The sequence below is a fragment of the Mixophyes fleayi genome, chromosome 1 (genome assembly GCF_038048845.1).
Source record: "Mixophyes fleayi isolate aMixFle1 chromosome 1, aMixFle1.hap1, whole genome shotgun sequence".
NCBI classification, from domain to species: domain Eukaryota; kingdom Metazoa; phylum Chordata; class Amphibia; order Anura; family Limnodynastidae; genus Mixophyes; species Mixophyes fleayi.
The window spans coordinates 311,506,962-311,529,794 of NC_134402.1; the positions used below are offsets into that span (position 1 = coordinate 311,506,962).

Sequence of the window (22,833 nt, forward strand, 5' to 3'; positions counted from 1 at the left end):
CCCAAGCCTTTGACAATAGCAATTGTTATACTGGAGCTCTCTATATACTTATACTGGTTGTTTTCTCAGTTACCATGATCAGGGGAAACCCTGCACTACAGGTCTCTTTATAATCACATTGACCAGTGTTGTTGTTGAGGGAAGATGGCTGCAGAGTTGGATTAAGGCTTTAGGGAGCCCAGGGCACTTACGACAGGGGGCTAGAATTTAGAGCATTGTACAGGGCCTGATAATGGGTTCAGGCCGCCCTAGGCTAAAACGCTCATAGCGCTACCTTGGCACACTAATACATGCCACTTACCTACAAACTAACCCTTAATATAAAATCCGGCTTCCATCACCCCCCCCACCACCAATGTTAGTCTTCCCTTTTTTCTAAACTGTCCTCCACTTGGCTTTCTAAAAGGGTCATAACAATCTGTGTCACTTATTTGTTGCCATTAGAATCAGGACAGTATATCAGAACGGAGGCATGATTGAGCGCGACTGAGGGTGGGGAGGGGGAGGGGGTTATCACACCTCAGCCTGTCTCCATCCTCTTCTCTCCTACTTGCTTATACTCAGGCACCCGCCCAATGATTACTCATTATATTCAGCCTTTAACATGGGAACACATCAAGTGTGTCAACACCTTACTACATTTTTCTTTCATGTTTTTTTTTACTTTGGAGAACAACTATTCTCTTATATTTTAAAATGAATTTCAATTTATATCTCTCCCTATCACGATTTAGCACCTCCCGAAATTTTGCGCACACCCAAAAGCTTCGCGCCCTAGTCTGCAGCCTAGTCAGCCTTTTGAATAATCAGGCACTGGCATTGTACCATCATTCAGGGAGAAAGTACATTACGCAATTTTGAATCACATGGTTCTGAATATACAACGATATTAGGTATAGAGTATATATATATATATATATATATATATATACATATATATATATGTAATGTAATTCTGTTGCATCTAATTTTTAAAGGGATGCAAAACATTCTTATGATATATATATATATATATATATATATATATATATATATATATATATATATATATATCATAAGAATGTTTTGTATCCCTTTAAAAATTAGATGCAACAGAATTACATTTTGCTAAAGATGCAACTGGACATAGTTAGCCAAAGAGGATGTGTCAGGGTACGATGTGAACCAATCATGTGACACTCACATACAATCCTGGGAAGATGTCATTAGCCAGGTACGACCTGCTGCTGTCCAGTGCCCCAGGCACATTGTGTTAGATGGTGTGATGTGGCCAAGGTTTTGTTTATGTTATCGACGCAGGTAATACTAGCTAATTGAAGAATCATCCAACTCCCTTCCATTTCCAGATCGTGTTTTTCATTCGGAGATATGTATTTAACAATGGTATATAATTACTGCATAAATATATTCCCCAAAAAACTGACACAGTGTAGTGATGGGGAACATGGTGCAGCACATGATGTGGAAAATCAACACCTTGGTATGGCCCCTGTGTTCCTCAATTCCCATTCAGCACAAGTCAAAGTACTCACGTCCTCTCTGAATTTGGGAGCAGCTTTCGCAAACTAAAAGTGTGTCTAGATGTGAGGAGAGCAGAAAACATCTTTATGATGTGCACTGGAGTGTTCATGGCCAGCATTGTTCTAGACAGTGTTAGTCTGCCCTCCAACCTCTTTCCTTTCAAACACAATGACAATGCTGTGCGCACCATTGTTAGGTGTACATGGCTCCCCATTCACAAGGAAAATAGAGCGGATCGGTTAATACCTACTGACTGTCCCTGCAGTCAGGACAAAGTGCGCAGGACACTCTAGCAACACCAGGACTGTCCTACCAGAATCTTCCTCAGCTTGTCTGGATCCTGGAATGTTTTGGCAATGTTTGGATAAGGGTTAGATACTATTCAATTCATGGGAAGCTGAGCAACATGCAAACACCCTAGGCCTCCTTCCATCCAAACAGTGCCGACATTAAACCAATAGTACTTACATTTAAAGCTGTACTATCACCTTTGGAGGGAGTGGAGCACTATAGCACTGCCCTTTCCTGGAGTCCTAGAGGCTGCACCATGCAGTATTTTTTCCCTGGGTTCGGTGATTAGTCTTAAAGCCTTGACTGAAAACCTGGACTGTGACATTTCAGGGGGATGTGAGTGGGAGGACTGATGTGAATCATCAATCGCTGATATTGCAGCTTCTCACTGGTACTCCCACTCACACCCTCGTTCTGCAGCCATTTTAAAGTGGTGAACAAAGATGTTCACCACATTAGGTGGCAGTGAAGCTTTAATAATATGCTTCCTTACCCAGAACTAGCCCTTAATTACACTATAAGCTCTCCCGAGTAAGCCCCTCTCTACCCTTTATCTCATGTCTGCACCTCCTTCTTCAGCTTTATCTGTGCTTGTTATGTTTTTATATGCAATTGTATTTTGTATGATCTGTAACTCTGCCTGTCCGGTGATACGGCGTTTTGTGGCATCTTGCAAATAAACGATGATGATGATTAATAGCATTCACATTTAATAAATAGGACTATTTCCCCCAACCAGCCGGACATTAAATTAATTGTATTCACACTTAACAAATATGACTATTTGCCCTAAACCACCATCAATATTAAATGAATTGCAAAATCCCTTTGGGGCATATGGCCAATCTGCACTTGACATTGAGTTTTTGTTACATGTTTCACTTTTCTATGTGTGAAGCTTTTTCTTACATTGTTCAGAGTGTATATAGAATCCTCCAGTACTGCAGAGAAGCACATTTTTAGACCCTGACAGGTTTGTCATCATCATCATCAGCTATTTACATAGCACCACTAATTCCACAGCGCTGTACAGAGAACTCACTCACATCAGTCCCATTGGAGCACAGACTAAGGTCAATTTGATCGCAGCCAATTAACCTACTAACCTACTTTTTGGAGTGTGGGAGGAAGCCCACGCAAACACAGGGAGACCATACAAACTCCACACAGATAAGTCCATGGTCAGGAATCAAAGTGCTAACCACTAAGCCACTGTGCTGCCCTGTCTTGCTACAGTGAAAACCCACACACTAGAACAAAATTACTGAAATTTAGTAAACAAAAAATCACTGCCAGCCAATCGTGCTGGCGTCTTGTGATTGGCTGCTGGTGAAGAGGGATTTGATCATTTCACATCGGTCGTTGTGTCGATGGACTTGTTTCCTGAGGATTTTTCACGGTTTCTTTTTTTTAACCACATAGTTGGAATATGAACATTCTCCCACATTGCATCAAGAATAAAATTGTATTATTTTTATTTATTTATCTATATATAATTTTCTATATATAATCGTTATATAATATATATATAACGATTTGGGGAGAGCGGCTATTTTAAGTCAGGCCCTGGGAGGAGAAGGTTGGTTCTTGGTCCCTGGCGGAAGGGGGGTTGGGGGTGCAACCTAGGCCATGAAGCACCAGCCCTAAAAACCCCATAGATTGGTAGTAAAAGTAAGCGCGGTGAGGAGACACAGTCCCTGGATGAGGGAATGGTTGCACCTGAAAGGGGAGAGTCCTTGGATATTGGTGTGGAGGTGCTGGAGGATTTGCTAGTTGTCCGTCTGCATGCCTGTGATTGGGTGAGCTGAATAAATTAATAAAAGTATGTATGATGCAACCTATGGCAGCAGTGACTTGTATGTAATGTGCTATCAGCTGAAGTACTCTGCAGGAGCGAGATGACTGGAGCTAGTATTAGCATCTGCTACAGCATTGTGTGTAATTAATGAATAATCCTGCAACTGTTATGATTTCTGTGCTGGAGGAAGAGGAGCGAAATAAAGTTACATTTCCTGCTTCTAATTGAGATGACTCAATTTTATTTGTACCACACTAGAGTCCACTCCACATGAGAAATGTGTTAAACACCCGGCAGGGGGAGGAGGGTCCTCAGGTATTGTTTGCCTGTACCCACCAGCTAGCCGAGACAAGGCCCGCAGCTAGCTGCATCATAGGCCACCGAGGGCACTGTTCACACTACTGTTTTTAACAAGTGGCGGATTTTTTTTCTAGGGGGGGCCCAAATTATTTTTGTGAGCCTTAATGCCCCATGCTGAACAGGTAAGAGCTGAGTGACATTATGACACATGGACCAGTTCACATTGTTCAGCCTCCGAAATTGCTGCTACCAGCCCAGGCTATGAGCACTGGAGCTTGAAGTACTTTTCGAAGGAGGACCACGTCAGGGTTTTTTTTTACTTATTGATTTTTTTAACATAAATTCACCATTCATCATCATCAAGTTGATGTATGGTGTCTTGCCACATGATGATACCTTTAAAGCATATCTTGATATACTTTAAACGCATACTTGCCAACTCTCCCGGAATGTCCGGGAGACTACCGTATTTCGGGTAGGTCTCCCGGACTCCCGGGAGAGTATGGCAGCCTCCCGCATCTACCCTGTATTTTCTAGTGAAGTGGGCAGAATTAGTTCCAAAATGCTGCTATTCTCCCACAATCGCGGCATTTGAATCTGCCCCTCGCTGTAAAATGACCAGTTTGCGTCATTACATAATGGGGGTGGGGCCAAAATGATGCTATTTTCTGAGCCCCACCCTTTGCACGCCCTCCTCCCCCCGGCAGCTCCGGGACGCCGACTTCGAGAAGTCGGCAAGTATGTTTAAACTCATTCTCATGTGGATGCATTTCCATGTTTAATTTAAATTGTACATATCATAAGATATGTGCAATTCAAAATCTACACGTTAATACTTTTTTTGGCGCACCGTATTTTACGCCTTTGCTTTTGGCGCTTTTTCAGCCAACTCTAAATGAACCTCTATATGTATACATACTGGAGGATAATTATGGTTATGGTCTTATGATTTCCACTACTGAAACCATATCAAATTTGCTGCTATGTACCGGGATGTGCATTGCAGAGAGCACACATTGTAACACCTAATACATTGCCATGCTATTTTCAGTGCCAATCCAAATGTAAAAATAAGAGTGCCCCAATGGGATAATTGTACCCCTGTCTCCTTGTCAGCCCTGCCATCTTTACAATACAAACAACTACAAAATAATATCACTGTATTTACAGTATCTCGCAGTTCTTTTTCAGAAGCATAGGTGGCAGTGTTGCCCAGATTTTCTGCCTCCTGCAATAAACAATACCGGTGTCACTTGCAGAAAGTATTCTGATGCAAAATCCACCAGACAGAAGCATGTGCTTAAACTTAACATTTTAATTAAGATTCACAAGTATATAATTAAAACACAGCCTACTTTCCACCTGTAATTATTTAGCAATCGTACCAGTTTCATAATATGTGACTTTCATATTACATTACAATTTCTGGTTTGTGGCTGTGGGACACTAGTAAATAAGTTGAGTCATGTATGTAAATTTTAAGACACAAAATTAGGCTCTGAAACATGGGTAACATTAAGACTAACAAAGCAATATATTATTGTTATTATTATTTTTTTTTTTACATATGTGTGACACTTAACCACAAATACATTATGGCACACTTTGTGGTTGCCCACCTGCCTTGCTTGTTTGCCTGACATGAGGATCCTTTTGATCGTATCTGACTGTTAAGTCTGTATTTTTAACTCTGCAACTTTCAAAAGGATGTGGCTGACAAATTGAGAGAGGCTTCAAAGGTGACCTAGTTTTGTTATGGAGCAGCTGCCTGAACGATCAATTTGCCCCTTGCACCTGTGCAACGCCCCTTCAAAACCACCGTACTTGACCCAGTTTTTATTTTTAATATGACGCTGGTGGAAAGAAGGCGGTATCTAACTGGAAAATCTGACGTCATGGAAAGGCCGTGGGAGTAAGACGGGTATCAAATAGACCGACAATGAGTTAAAAAAAGCAAGCAAGGAAACCTCAATTGTTCCTTTAAGTAAAGCAGATTTTGTAACAGAAATTTTATAAACTTCACATAGGGCCTATAGCTAACTAAACCAAAATATATTTATTGCCAAAGCGTTCTATGCAGTGTGTTACAATAACATGATTCTGGGATACACTATTTTAGATATATATCTAAAATATCTCTCTCTCTATATATATATATATAGATATATATATATATATATATATATATATATATTCACAGAAATGTATTCATCTCTATTGATATCTAGGTGGACATTACAAATACGTTGTTCAGAAACACAAATGACGAGTTTGATGCACAGGAAAAGAGTGTTGTAATTTGCAGCAGACAATCAAATTCAAGCTGTCGGTTTTCTAGTCCAGATTAGGAGATATATTATATATATATGATATATTTATTATTTGTGTAGTGCCAGCATTGATACTAAATCCCATGGATTGTAAGCTTTTGAGCAGGGTCATCTTACCTCTCTGTCTATGTGTATTACCCAGTAATGTTTTATTATTGTGTTTATTCCCAATTGTAAAGCGCTGCAGAATTTGTTGGCGCTATATAAATAACTGTTGATGATGATGAAGTGACAGTATTGTGACATGTGTTCTGTATGTGTGCAACTGTGTTCTCTCCCACATAATAAGACATTTATTTGGTGTATAATTTTGATTGTAGTTTTGGTTACCTGGTCAGACATAATGAATACAGACACTTGCAATGCTTGCTTAGTCAAATATGTAGACACACAGCATGTAAGTGAACTATAAGCATGGGAATCATGCAGCATATCTATTCTAAATGTGCCCAGATTTAATATGGTAGCCCTATATCTACTTGTCCTTATATGTAGGTTGGTATATTGGGCAGAACGGTGGCTAAGTGGTTAGCACTTCTGCCTCACAGCACTGGGGTTATAAGTTCAATTCCCGACCATAGCCTTATCTGTATGGAGTTTGTATGTTCTCCCCTTGTTTTCGTGGGTTTCCTTCGGGTGCTCTGGTTTCCTTCCACACTCCAAAAACACACTGGTAGGTTAATTGGCTGTTATCAAAATTGACCCTAGTCTCTCTCGCTGTGTGTGGGTATGTTAGGGAATTTACACTGTAAGCTCCAATGGGGCAGGGACTGATATAAATTAGTTCTCTGTACAGCGATGCGGAATTAGTGACGCTATATAAATAAATGGTGATGATGATGATATTAAATCAATGGTATAAAATCTTGCACACAGTTAGATCTATCTTTATCATGTCTATTGCTCTATTCTGCCAGAAGCCTGTCACAGACTCTGATCTATAGACACTATTAGCTAATCCATGACAATATCTACTGATTCGTACCCAGTTAGGATATAGTTATTATATAGTTAGGATATAGTCAAAATAAATGATTGAGAAGCCAGGATTGGTAACTGCCATGCCTTTTGTCCAAGAATAAAAATATGTTATATAAACCTAACAGCTACTACCTTGGCCACACTTTTGAGTGATAATATATGTAAAAGATTTAGATAGATAGATAGATAGATAGATAGATGTGATTGGTGTCTATGGTTTATTCACATGAGCTTGAGTACTGTCAATACCTCCTGTCTGATCTCCAGGTTCTGCAATGAAAAAATAGAAAGGTTCCCTGGGCCATGTTCATGTGTAAATGCTGCTACATCACATGTATGACTTTAGGATTATAAACATCACAGACTAAACTTCACAGACTATGTCACTTCTGAACTGTTAATATTACAACTGTATAATAGGTTCTACAAAACAGACTATGTCACTTTAAAATGAGCTGCAGCAAAACGGTAGAAATTATATTACATATCTGTGATAGCATAATGCGGCCAATGTGAAACAAATCTTCCCTTTATTTGAAACTGGCGCACATTGGTTCACAGATATACCAACAAAATGTCATGATCCTCTCCAAAAACTGGTATTGTGTTTAAAGATATGTTATAGTATCTTCTTGTATGATCACCAATTCATCTGTTGCAGCTGAAACAATGTACTAATGCTTTTGTCAAAAATTGCTATTTAATAACAACAAGCATGTCATAATGAGGTCTAGTGATGGGACATCTGGGGGCAAATCTTGCCTTTAAACACATTGACATTTTAAATTTAGCTGTCAAACTCGCGAAATATAAACAAGTTGCAAAAAGCGCCGTTTAATACATTTACCCCCTGGACTAATTTTACTACAAGGGCAGTTGTGTGTGTGTGTGTGTGTGTGTATGAAACTTTATATTACATTGCTTAGAGTGAGTCTGGAAATGTGCTTCTCCGCCATAGTGCAACGTATAGGTGCAAAATAGGACCCACTAAAAGTATAGGAAAGGCCTGAAGATTTAAAAACTGCAAAACTGAAGTCCTTTAACTGAGTGGAAATGGGCATGTGCCTCTCCCATGCCAAGTAGTGCCCCAAAAAATACACCCACTATCATTTGCTTCATTGCTCTGCAAAATCAGATCTAGGGCTAGATTTACTTATCTGCGGGTTTGAAGAAGTGGAGATGTTGCCTATAGCAACCAATCAGATTCTAGCTTTCATTTTGTAGAATGCACTAAATAAATGATAGCTAGAATCTGATTGGTTGCTATAGGCAACATCTCCACTTTTTCAAACCCGCCGTTTAGTAAATATACCTCCTAGTGTCTGCACTGCTCTGCAGAACAAGGTTCACCAGTTTACCTACTCTATATTTCAGTGAGAACTCCTGCATTCTGTCCAGTTCCTTGTGCAAACTGCTCCTCCCAAAATATGACCTTCTTGCTCCACTTTAATGCTTTACAGATTGCAGAGCGACCCGGAAAGACATAGGGAAAGATGAGTGAGTTATTAGCATCTTTTTATACCGCCCTGTACTATGACAATAATAATGTGTTGCTGGCACTTTAACAGAAAGTTAAACCATTTGGGAACAGGATGGACCAAATAGAAATAAGGATGAGTGAGTTTTCTTGTGCTCATAGCAAGTTAGTGGATGCCAAGAATGTGCTAGAGGAGTACATCTGTCTAATAAAATATCTGACTTGGAAGATGGGTGAAGACAAAATAACATCAGATGCAGGAGGATCCCCAAGACCATCTCTGCAGATTGATTTAGCTTCAATTTAACTGAGCTATGTTAATGCATTATACTGAGTCCACAGTATACCTATAGAATAATTCTACCATCATTGTTACTAAGGTGTGCACATACACATGTATATCTATAGGTGAGGTCATGTTATATTCCCTCGCCATATGGCAACTAGCTTATTTTAGTTATTTGTTGGTTGTTTAATGCATGTGTAAAAGCAGCATGGAATGAAGATTGCATTCTTCATTTGGAAATAATACTTAGTTTTTATTATTATTATTATTATTATTATTATTATTATTATTATTATATAGCCGCTTTAAGCAGGTGATGCTGTGGAGGGAAGCTATTAAAGTGTGATATCCGCAGTGTATAGGGGATCCATTTTGTATCTCATTTCCTTCCTAATTACTCCCACAAGAAATTCCCTCCTATATTTTCTGCACTCGGACCATATAGAATAAAGCAGGCATAGTAGTGAATATTAGAGATACAGTTGCACTTACATTGACTAAAAATGTACAAAATAATTTTTAATGATTTATTATGATTTTTGAGATTAACAATTTTATGTATGGGATTGCAAATTTCTATGCATCATAAGAAAGGTAAGTGCTATTCTTGATTGGAACATCCAAGAAAATACAAACAATTCAGCAGGGGAATTTAATTATAGGAGGAAACATGAACAAAAGTTAATTCCAAAAGTTCCAAAATAACTAAATCAATATTACGGCGTGCTCATCAGGCCTACCTTAAGAGAATAGCTATAATACTGGTGGCTATAGAGAAGAAGGTGGGTCAATATGTTGAGGTTCTTAACTTCCAGTCTTAACATGAGTTAAATCAGAATAAATATGAGCTAGTAATTAAAATACTTAAAATAACACATTATGTGCTGGATAACAGGGTTGGCTTTTTATTAGCTTTAAAACGAAAACTGTAATTAGTTAGGACTAGAATACTGTCTTCCTGTAAAGCAAAGTCAATAACTGCAAAAGTCTTTAACTACAAGGATACAGTTAATGTCTTTGCAGAATTCTACCCAGGAGGATGTTACTTCTCAGCCAACCTGTTCCTTTAAAGGAGGATGTTACTCCTCAACCAAGAGATTCTGCCATTAGCTCTTATTTGCATTAAAAACAGCCACCTCTCTTTTGAACAGCCCTAAAGTCACTGTGAAATTTTGTAGGCAATTTAGTCTTTAAAACCTTTATAAATACTAGACCTCATGGGTTTATAAATAATTAGTTTCTATTCCCATTTAGTTTTAGTCTTTCAGCTAAAGAACATATTTAGTGAAAGTTCATTCTCTGGTTTCCCAGGGAAAAGCTGAAAGTTCTTATTATAATGCTTCCCAAGCCAGAGAATGCTTCAAATAGGCTAGCAAGTTTTCATACGTCATCATTGCGTAGTCTTGATTTAAATATTGATGTAAGAATGTTAGCTCCAATACTGCTAAACATCTTAGTCCTAGTTATTAAATGAGATAAAGTAGGGTTTGTGAAAGGGGGCCAGGCTCTGAATGTAACAGTTTTTCTTGGATCTGATTCAGATTGTGGGCAACAGGGTAGTGTCTTCTCTGTGTCGATTACTGTAAGCAGGGAAGGCATTTAGCAGGATACACTGTTGTTTCCTATCAATGGCGCTAAATACATTTGTATTAAAAGGTCATATTGTCAGCAATATTGGCCTTGTATTACCAAACGATTCTTAATTACCAATTGGACTATACATGGGTGTTCTCATTATCTTTGTCCTGCTTACGTAGCCATTGGCAGAAATTTTAAGAGAGGTTCCCCAGGTTAAAGGTACTTAGTTTGGGGGAACTAAGCACACAATCTGCATATTTGTTATTGTAGGCATTTCCTACCTATATAATCAGAAATGCAGTGATCAAAGAATTTATTTGCAGTATTATCTTACAAAGTCAATTAAAATAAATCCAAATCCTAGGAACACGAAAGCAGCATTACAATTACACTTACCAATGGCAAAGTCATGGGCATATCCTTATTTTATCAATCCCATATTATTGAACTTTTTTTAATAACTTCCTCCCCTATTAGCTGATAGAGAAATTGTTGTTGATGTGGGTAGGCCACACTGTCACTGTAAAATTATTAATATTTCTCAAATATAACATTATGATCAGTAGACCTAAATGAATACATTTTGGGATTATTTTCTGTGAGAAAGTCACACTGATCTGTCTTGGAAGTATACTCTGGAAATTATATTATTGAAAAGTAACATTGTTTGGAAAATATGTCCTACAGCAGATGCCTATAGGGAAACTGGGACTTAATAAACAATATGTTTTATTATTTTTTGCTAGTTTTTAATGGCCATAAAATGGAAAAACATATTCCTGGAAAAACCAATGCATCCTATAAACATGAAAATGTGTTGGTTAATTTAAGTACAAGCCACCTTGGGTCCTGAATGGCTTATATAAGTCTCTTGGAAGGTTGAAATGACAGTTTGCTATAGAATGCTTGTGATCTGCTTGAAACCATATTTTTTGGTATGAGTGGAAGCTGAGGGGTTTCTCATGATAAATGGAGTGGGCTTCACAAATTACTTTCTTTTATCAGACCAATCAAAATATTATTGTAAAAAGCACACTGATGGCTGACCACTAGATGTACAGTAGAAGCTGTTGTTTTTTATACAGTTCTAAAAATTAATGCAACATGTTCCACAGGCACCTTATTTCCTAGACCGGTATTTTAATAATGCTTGGTAAAGAGAAATCAATGTGCATCGATTCTTTCTTTCTTGTGTTGGTGATTTAAGAACAGGACTAAAATGTCTTAAGATGCTAAAATAGCCTGTTCTCAAAAATCTATATAAAATAGCACATTCTCATAAGTTTGCAAAATACCCAAATATTGCAAATAGCAAAGCTATTAATAGTATACTAAATTCAACAATAAGCATGAGCAATGTAATAGCGAACATGCCAAGTTAAAATAGGCATTATTCGTTAACAGGATAAAAAGTCTGAGGATATTTAGCAAACTTATGCACCTTTTGGTTTTTTGTAAGCCTGTTGTTACTGATTTGTGTTAGCTGCTAGGAACAAACTGTTATCTTGTTAAATAAGCCTGGGTCATAGTAGCTAAAGCTAAAAAGCTATTGTTTCATGCCACCATAGATTATCCTGTGCTACCATATGCTTTCCAGAGGCACTAAGTACTGTGAATTTGATCATAGGTACCTCTAGTGAGTGGACTGATGTTGAGATAAGATTACCATATTCATTGGCTTGTATTTCTGCAAACCGAATGAATACCAGTTTACTGATTTCCATTCTCCCCTCTGATCACTTGAAAAGCTAATAATAACATAATTTAGCTTTTATTTTCTCTATCCTCACATAAATGTGTTGGGTGCTTCATGTAATGCAGGGTACAGCAGAGTACAGCGTTATTACTGTTCTATGGCAAAAAACAACAGGTAATTGTGGCACACTTATTGGCTGATAATGCAATCTATGTAATTGTATAGTACAATATTTATAAGACATCGTTTTAACAGCAGGTTTTGAAAATTGACTTTCTTTTTTCCAATTAATTTATAGTTATTATTAGTACTGATTTCTCTTTCTCCGTAATGCTTTGAGTGATCTTTCTTTTTCTTGTCTTAGATGTGCATTTACATTTTGCTTATAATATAGTTTGGAGATTGATGTCTCTACTGTAGGCGTGTGTAGGCATAAATATGACATTTTATTATATAATAGTGACTCAGAATGCAATACATTACTGGATCAGGGACTGCAAAGTACACACATATATGAGGAGATCCACATATAATTAACTTGTTTTTCTTGACTTTACCACAAGATAATTATATTTCCATTTCACTGCGTGTCCAATCAGCCCCTGCACAACTGTTATTTATTTTCTTTCTCAAGAGCTTTAACCTGAGGGTTGTACATGTATGTAATGTCTGTTCACTTTGACTTTCTTTTACAGGGCTGTTTTAAACTGTGATGTCTTATGTATTTATATGTAATAATAACATTAAATTAATTGTTGTAGGTTTGTAATTGTCATGATACCTGAAATGTCACACAAAGTACTGATTTTTTTGAAACCATAAACACTTTAATAAAACATTTGATAGTTATGTTTACATTGTACAAACATATATAATACAACAAATATACATTTAACATTCATGTAAATGGTATAAAACAAAATGCTAAGAACAGGGATCTAGTAATTTAATGGCAGTCAGATGGAATATAGCAAATAATATGCCAATATGTTTTGACTTCCGAATAAGCATTTACAAAACAGTTTCTGCTTATGAGCTTACAATATACTTATATAACAACTGAGTATGATAAGTAGTAAAATGTTTCTATGTCAAGTTTAAAGACAACATGAACATCATACATTATGTGTTGTTAGATAATTCCAATTCTTTTTAGCATGTTATGTTATGATGCAAACGATATTTTTCCTTTGCCAACTGTGCAATTAGTTCTGCGTATTTGAAGAACAATATGAATATCACTGAAAGTTGAAGGCACAAAATACATACATATACGTAGTTATAGAATGACAAAAATGATGTAGTCTCACTTTGAGACACAGAAAACGAAACTGTGTAAGAGAGAGATTCATTTTTAGTTGATATAGTTGTTCTGAGTTCAGATGGTCATCTCCTGTAAAGGAAGAGAAAGATATGATTAATCATGTGCTATGACAATGTGGTACAATATACGGGGTATGTATATATATATATATATATATATATATATATATATATATATATATATATATATATATATCTATATCCATATCTATCTATCTACCTATCTATCTATCTATCTATATATATATATATATATATATATATATATATATATAGTAAATACCCACCAACGAGTTGAGAATGATCATGTTTGTGTACACATTTAATAATATATTAACAATATGGACTTGTTTGGTTAATTATAGTGTGATCTAATTGGACAATAAAGTAATTTTCCCAAAGCTCTCTCTTTATTAAACTTACAACAGAGGCTCACATAGGCCATGGGACAATTAAGTGATAGGCTGGTAAAATTAATGCCATGTCTGTACCTGGAAGTTGACAGTAGTACCTTACTGTATTCTCCCACTCTTATTGATACATATGCGTTTAATAGGCCTAGACACTCAAACCAGGGAAGAAGTGAAAAGTAAGTTGAGTGAAGATGTAGAGTATGGAGTAATATCACTCACCTTAAGATGACCAAAGCCGCAGGGTTATTATTACATTGAAGACAATAGCTTTGATAGTAAGTACCCTCAATCCCAGTACTGTTAAGGACAATGTGTTCATGCTTGGGTCTGTAAGAAAAGATAAAAAAATCCAAATATAATTAAAGCAATATATGTTTGACACCATACATAAATACATACATAATTACCAACCTTGTTTTTAAGTGCACTAGTTAATTAAAAAGCGTATTCTGACAGAATACTCTGTATAGATGTACCCATACACAAGTTTATGATTTATCTCAGTAACTCTTGCTTTTTTTTATTGTTGTTTTTTTAATTGTCTCTGCATTTCGTGCATAAGGTCAGTCACTCTTTATGCAAATCAGAAGGCAAATATATTTAACATTGTTCAACTCTTAGGGGTATATTTACTAAACTGCGGGTTTAAAAAAGTGGAGATGTTGCCTAAAGCATCCAATCAGATTCTAGTTATCATTTATTTAGTACATTCTACAAAATGACAGCTAGAATCTGATTGGTTGCTATAGGCAACATCTCCACTTTTTCAAACCTGCAGTTTAATAAATATACCCTTAAGTCTTTTTCGGCCCCTAACCAGTGGACAATTGTACAATCTACTCATATCAGCACAATTACTATTATTTGTTAACACAATATATCTTATTACTATAAACATTTATGTGTAAAATTGTCAGTCATCTTAGCAATTCTCAAACATCACACAGTTCTGTCATCTAAAGTCACATGGACTTATCAATGTGCTTGTGTGTTCTTGCCAAGCCGTTTATGACAGTGCAAATACTAATTATGGTAAATGTGCCTATAGCAACCAATCAGATTATAGCGGTCATTTTGTAGAATGCCCTAGATAAATGATAACTAGAATCTGATTGGTTGCTATAGGCAACATCTCTACTTTTTCAAACCCGCAGTTTAGTAAATATACCCTTTAATGTAATATAAGAATGGTCTCTGCCATTGTTACTTGGAAGGGGCACAAGCATTCCTATAGCAAAAGTTTCTTTCAGTTGGTAACATACAGTCATAGTGTACACAAAGTAACGAAAAGTCAGATTGAACATTAAGTGCTACAAGTCCATTATAGCAGGTTCTTTAGTATTAAACATAAAATAATTGTTCATCAGATTCTCTAAACCCACATGCTTCTTTAGCCCTAATTAATGAAAAGCATGTTAAAAGATAAATACATATTTTACATTTACTAGTCCAACCATCATATAAATCTCTGGCTAATTACACATAAAGGTTTGCACATTCAAGCTCATCAAAAACTTCAGTAGAAAAACATTCAGATTGGTGAAATTAAATAAAAGTGTAATGGTAAAGGCTGTTTGCATAGCAAATATTTTACATCTAAAGAAACACCATTGAAGATTATATAAGGGTAACTTACTTGTACGGAAACTCTCGTCAATGGACAGGGATGAACAAGTGTTTTGACTTTCATCTGCAAAATAAACCAATAACTTATCAGATAACTGAGCCAAACATCTATGTAAAATTGTCTGACTTCTAATTTATTACCGCACAGGGCCTCATATCATGTTAAAGAAGAACAACTCTGCCCTTAAACGCCATAGAGAAAGTTATTTATTGACTAGCTATTAATAGCCAGTTATAGCCATTTATTGAATAGCTGTTCCAATACCAAACAATGCAACATCAAATAAATTACTAATCTTATATGATAACTTAATTATGTACACATTTCTTAAATTCTCAGTAACAGCTAAAATGATCTGTTGTTAGATATTTCTCCCTGTAATGGTATCTATATGCTGTAGGAAACCATAGCAGTCACATGGGCTATCATGGCTATAGTTATGCCATTGGCAATAGTCTTTACCGAACATTAAACAAAATCTGGAAAAGGATCCAAATTAAATATTCTTATATGAAAGGTTCAGGCTGAACAATAACTATGGAAACATGAAAATGTGTGTTACTGTGTAGTTCTCATTAAGATCCTGTTAAAATATGATATTTTAAAAAAATCTGTGGCCAAATATCAAACATCTGCATTATTAGTAAATGTTTCTATTCAAATGCAGCTAAATAATAGGACTATGGTAAATTGGCCACCTGTGCATCACATTTACATATATTATAAAGATAACAATAGATCATTGCCCTATTTACTATCTATTGTTCATCAAATGCTATGGTGTATAGTAAATGTCACATTACCTGTATCAGAATCTGGTGATACATCTATGTTGCCATAATGTAGCTTACAAGGAAGGGTTCCTGAAGGATTGTCATAATCCCATATGACTACACTGGTTCTCCACACATCAGTGTCAGACTTATCCAGCACAACTTCTGATGATATATTCGTCTCATTTAATATCAACTTCTGCTCTACAGATGGGATATCGGTGACCAGGCAGACTGAATCTGGGAGTCCTGAAACTGTTTTAGATGACTTGAGCTGATATACAGAAGGGAGATCCCTGTCCGTTTCTGAAAATAAACAGATAGACAGAAGAGATTACTTTTTCTATTCTGTTAAAAGTTAATATTGCAACCATTAACTATATCATGAAAATGTACTGAGAGCCACAAGGTGTGAAATTTCATTTAAAAATATCAACAAAACAGAACATAGGTTTAGCAACCTAGACATTGGTTTCTAGGAGTAATAAATTGTCTGGACCAGTTGTATACATAGTTTAGACTTAATGTAGGCAGAATTGCAGTCTACAAGCTCAAGTCTCGTTCCAAGACAACTTACATGCGAACAAGACCAACTACCCACATCATCCATCAATACAAATACAGTAAATGTTTACACATTTAGATGCAGGATTATAAATTCATGTATTTATTATTTACAAAAACAATGTCTATACATGTGCTCTTATACATTGTATTATAGTCAGTAATATTTGTGGATATTCTGGTCTAAATGGCAGTTTGTTATGGAGGCCTCTGGGTAATCTGTGTGTTTGGCATATATTAGTATAATATAATATAACAGTTAACCATTTTAAACAGTTCACCATTGTAACACAACATTATCAAGCTCTATTCTATTCTATTCCTTCTACTTCAGCACTTATTTATTTGTACTTGCGTTGTTATAAGATGCCTTTCACCTATTTAGATTATCATCTCTATGGGACAGGGACTTCAATCCTAATATTTTACAAATTGTTGCTCCTATTCTTTTTTATCTTTGTTATACTCTAAGGCACTGTCAGCATCTTATAAATAAGTTGTTTGTTTATATATATATATATATATATATATATATATATGTACATCTCTCTCTCTCTCTCTCTCTCTCTCTCTATATATATATATATATATATATACATACATATATAACATGATAATATCTAATATACATGTATTATAAATACATAAATACTAATCCAAATCTTAAAAAAATAGTCCTAATCTATCTACATTAATGTAGTTTTTGACATATCAATATTAGGATCCATGAAAGTGAATATAAGAGTTTTAGTAGTCATAGAAGATTAGAACCATACAGAGGTGCCAGATAGCTCAGTTTTGCGATGACATAAATAAGCATTGCGTATGCATATATAATATATACGTACACAGTACATGAGAATGTCACTTGAAAATTATTAATTCATTATTTACCATTAACAATATATAGAATTGAACCCAATGTCAAAGCCATATTGAATATCCAATGGATCTGCCATATCAAAAGCGTGAAACAATTGCATACTTTTATGTCCAGTGTGATAAATAAAGATTACATAAAAAGTGTGTTATTATAAGAAAATGCAACATTTTCTAACCATCCTGTATTCAGTGTCATACTACTTACTGAGTCCTAACCAGTGGTCGAAGTGGAAATGTACACGTGGCGGTATGGAAATGTAAAGGCAATGTAAGTCAATGGCATTTGATAGTTTTACAATGAAGGCAGTGGTAGAAGTGGCGGTATGGCATACTACCATATACACCTCCACTTCAACCACTGGTCCTACCTACATTACAGTCCCTTGGCCAAATGTGAGCATGCTACTTCCATAATAGTTACAGTGCTTAGCGCCGCAAGACAAACTTCAGGGTAGTAATACAGTTATCAATATCTCAATATAAAATTATATGATATAAAAACATCATTCTTTCTCCATTACATCAAAGCCTACAGTACATAATGTATAAATAATGTCAAACTGGTGCATTGATATGCATGGGCTCAATGCAAAGGACACTGGCCATTTTGTTTATTTTCTGACTGTGCAAAGAGTAATTAAATGTTATAGCAAGGATAAACTTATGTTCTGTTTGTCCATTATCAGTTTGGTACAAAGCCAGTGAAAATATAATTTCTGTTTTAATACAGGTAATTAATGTCTAGTTTAGGCTCTGTTTTTTTCTGTGTTCTATATTGTATAATTTCATAATGTCTGAGTGTATGGGCCTAATTTTAGTTTAAGGACCATTGGTCCCTACATGAAGGTATCTTGGCTAAAAATACTCCTGCATTAGGGAAATATGCGTCTGGTAGTCACTTACTCGAATTCACGGACAGAATTGTTCCTCTTTCAAGAATCAGTTTTCTTGCACCCTCTAGGTCACAATAGTACACTTCCTTACACAATGATTTCCCTAATCTTTGCCACTCATAGATTTTATAGGGTACTGTACTAAAATGTAAGCTTAGATTAAGCTAAGAAGTTGGTAAATGGTTTAATGTTTAAAAGAAAGTCAAGTCTTCACTTTCAATGTCCATTTCTGCTATAATTGGAGGAGCTGAAATTTAAACCCAATATGGTGGGAATTAAAAGGACTACATGTACACCACTATAGTGATGATTTGAAGATAATTCATTGAATCAATCACAACTGTGCACAAATAGCATATTAAAGATTTGTACTTTAATAGTATGTAAAGGCATTTAAAGCTGCATATAATGTACATATAGAGTAGCAATATCTGAATTGCTTTGTATATAATATAAAAACATATACTACTTACGTGGGGACACCTGGATGAGTGTTTCAGCCCCAAATATCAGTTTGTTTAACCCTCCATAATTTACACAGTATAAATGTTCATGACAATAACAGACTCTTGTATCTCTCACTGCTCCTTTGTACTGGGAAATGTATTAAGGGGGCCGCTATGTAAGGATCTGTATCAATATATCTAATTTATTTTTTGGATAACATTACAGTAGTTAGGTTTGCACAGACTTTTAAAAAGCCCAGTATGATCATAGTCTTATTCATATTTGTTCCTACATAAAGCTAACCTCATATAGCTGAAACCACTGTATTTTTAGTAAACCTTGTGCCATACTTGGTTATTTGTTTATTAGATACATTTTTATTTGGAGCATGCATTTTATTGTAAGTATGGGCAATAGATTACCTGATTGTCCATTTCTGAACAATTTGCATATTTTATTATAGGATTTATGCCTTTATACACATTTTATAAGCCCCGTAAAACCCAACTAGTTGCATCTGAATTTATTTCCATAATGTCATATATCAATTTCCAGTATAAAATGCAATAATCCTGTTATCTTTCTAATGTCTACATATGCTAATGGTAAACTTTCCTTGAGGATACAGAACAGGAGGTTATTGTAATAGTCAGTTTCCTTTATATGTTATTGAATGGAAGTACTGTCCTGTATACATCTGAAGGTTTTGTGAAGTAGCTATTGCTATATAAGGTCTGGACTGGCAACAACTGGAGACTTCCTGGAAAATGCAAAACACAATAGTGCAAAGTAAATCTGCTTTCTCTCAAGTCCTAAAATAAATAATTGTATATATTTTCCATGTGCCCATTTTTAATCAATGAATAAATATGTGGAGTATAAAATATAATACTAATATAAATGCAAAATGAAATTGCTTAAAGAACCGAGTGCAGTGGCCTATATCATTGCTGACAGGAAAAATATGAGTCCTTTGTTTATAATGACTAATCATAGGTGAAAATAAAAATGGAACAGATTACACCAGGAATTTAATACAGGCCTCAAAATGACCTTTCAGCTATGATACACACAAAATATTGTGCTTTGGTTTAACAAACATTTAAGCTATATAAATATAATTAACAAATAAAGGTTATGCCAGATATAAGGCCAATTGACATGTCTAACTTTGTAATAATGTTTAGTTTTGTAATAATATGTTCAATACATGGATTCCAAGGCTGATACAATGTGTGCACAAAAAAAAATGTAAAATCATTGTTATTTACATACCAGGCTCAATCATCAGGTTCGTTCCCAAACCAAAAATTAGTTTTCCACAACTTCCACCTCCATATGCACAGTGCTATACATGCATACAAAAAATATTACATGCATGTGTAGAGTGAAATGTAAAATTGTATGTGCTATAAAAAAATTGCAATTAATAATATTGGTATAATAAAGATAAACTCACCAGGATTCACCATGAGTTTTGTTCCTTGTCCAAATATGAATTTACCATAATTAGTATTTGCACTGTGATAAACGGCTTGGCAAGAATACACAAGCACATTGATAAGTCCATGTGACTTTAGTTGACATAACTGTGTGATATTTGAGAATTGCTAAGATGACTGACAATTTGGCACATGAATGTTTATAATAATAAGATGTATTATGTTAACAAATAAAAGTAATTGTGCTAATATGAGTAGATCCTACAATTGTGCACTGGTTAGGGGCCGCAAAACACTTAGATTTATATATACTAAACTGCGGGTTTGAAAAAGTGGAGATGTTGCCTATAGCAACCAATCAGATTCTAGCTGTCATTTTGTAGAATGTACTAAATAAATGATAACTAGAATCCACTTTTTCAAACCCGCAGTTTCGGAAATATTCCCCTTGAACTAGGAACATCTGTACTTGCAGGTATTTAACCCTGGCTTGCTTTGTAAGCCCCAGGTTCCATGTCTATATAAAAGAATTTGTCTAGGAAGAATATGCTTTATTTGCTTTTTTGGTTAATTGATGTCTACTCAAAAAGGTGAAGCATAACGTGTTCTCGTGTTTTGCAAGTTCTGTTGCTACAAAATTAATGAAACCTAGATGTTTAAACAAGTATGCAAATCCTAGGATTGCCTATTTAATACAAATAAGCAGTCTTATGTGCAGAGTTACCACATTTTTAGGAGAATATAATCTATTGTCGATAAATGCTGTCTGTACACATATTGATGCCTATTGTGTACTATTTTCATCCCTTATACTATTGTCTACAATATAGTAATATTCTAATCAACATGATTTAAATGAATAAATTAATTATAAGAGGTCAGTCTCAGGCATTGTGCACACAGATAATTCTACGGATAAATCATAAATACATTCAAAGGGAGCAACTCCCAACAGATACTCTTATAAGTTGATCTGGGTGATTTAAATAAAGTATAATTCTTACGGATGCGTATGTTGTAGTTAATAAAGCTTAGTGCGGACTGTACTGTTATCTAAAAATTCATAAATACATACCAGGTTTAACTATCAGTTTTGAACCTGAGCCGAAAATGACTTTGCCGTATCCAACACCATCATACACAGTGATAAACACATGTCTATTAATACATGTCTTAACAGTAACAGAAAAATAGCAGACAGCTCCAGCACTAGCAACACTTACATGGTGTATTCTTTGCAAACGTGCTAATGTATTTTCTCTAGTTTTTAAAATTTACTGAGGCTCCATGAATAATTATATTGAGGTCCTACTTTTAATAACATTACTGGTAACGTTTGGTAAATCATTCACATTTATGAATTTCTGCTCTGTTTTGATTAATTTTAATATACTTTAATGTATGTATCTTTACTCTAAATAATATTATTTTATCTATCTGTATTGCATTATATATCCTTTAAAAATCTACATTAATCAGTAAAAGTATTGGAATTCAGGAAAACTCACCAGGTTCCATCACAAGTTTAGTCCCTTTTCCAAATATAAGTTTGTCATTAACATTATCACAATGACAAACAGCATAGCAAGAACATTTTTTGCCTAGCCGTACAGCCATGAATTCAAAGGCCGATGAGCTGACAATAATTGTCTTTATTCTTGAAACTATTACATTTAGAAACAGGAGTTCTGTTAGTTTGATAATGTTTGTATGGTTTATTTGTCTTTTAAATGACAAATTAGTGTGACAAAATTTGCATAATCATATTTCTGAATGTTATTTGCATGTCAAAACCTCAGTATGCATAATTATGTTATATTTAGTTCTATGCGCAATGGCAATTAATAAGAACAATCAGAGATCATTTGGAGGAAGGGACTACAATTCCTAACATATTCTGTTACTTTGTCGTGGAATCATGATTTATTTTTTAAATGTGTTCTATAAATAAATGATTATGTTGATGCTGATGATGTGTTTTTAGGTAACTAAGATGTATGCTGGACAAATAATGGAAACATTTAATTCCTTCTAGATCAACAACAACGTACCACGCTATATGAATAAGATTCCCATTCACATCTCATCAAGTTTGTGTAGTCTATACAAATTACCCTTTGCTTTCCCTTGAATGCTAAATGCAGATTACAGTTCTAGAAATCTACTCTAATCTAATTTATCCAGAAGTATAAGGAGTCTGAATCCAATAAA

At 35.2% G+C, this 22,833-nt stretch overlaps 1 protein-coding gene across 6 annotated transcripts in view; it reads right to left on the reverse strand.

Annotated features, from left to right (window-relative positions):
- Positions 1-13,120: 13,120 nt before the first annotated feature.
- The window catches only part of LOC142158151 (T cell receptor alpha chain MC.7.G5-like), a 350,867-nt gene continuing 341,154 nt past the window's right edge, over positions 13,121-22,833 (reverse strand). For 4 of the 6 annotated variants that reach the window (XM_075211852.1, XM_075211843.1, XM_075211869.1 and 1 more), the window contains exons 4-7: positions 16,425-16,700; positions 15,631-15,684; positions 14,214-14,321; positions 13,121-13,651 (exon numbers count right to left, since the gene is read on the reverse strand). In XM_075211852.1, coding sequence (XP_075067953.1) covers positions 14,215-14,321; positions 15,631-15,684; positions 16,425-16,700 — 437 coding nt within the window. In that variant the 3' untranslated portion in view covers positions 13,121-13,651; position 14,214. The remainder of the gene's footprint in view (positions 13,652-14,213; positions 14,322-15,630; positions 15,685-16,424; positions 16,701-22,833) is intronic. The other 2 variants (XM_075211834.1, XM_075211860.1) reach the window with 1 other exon arrangement.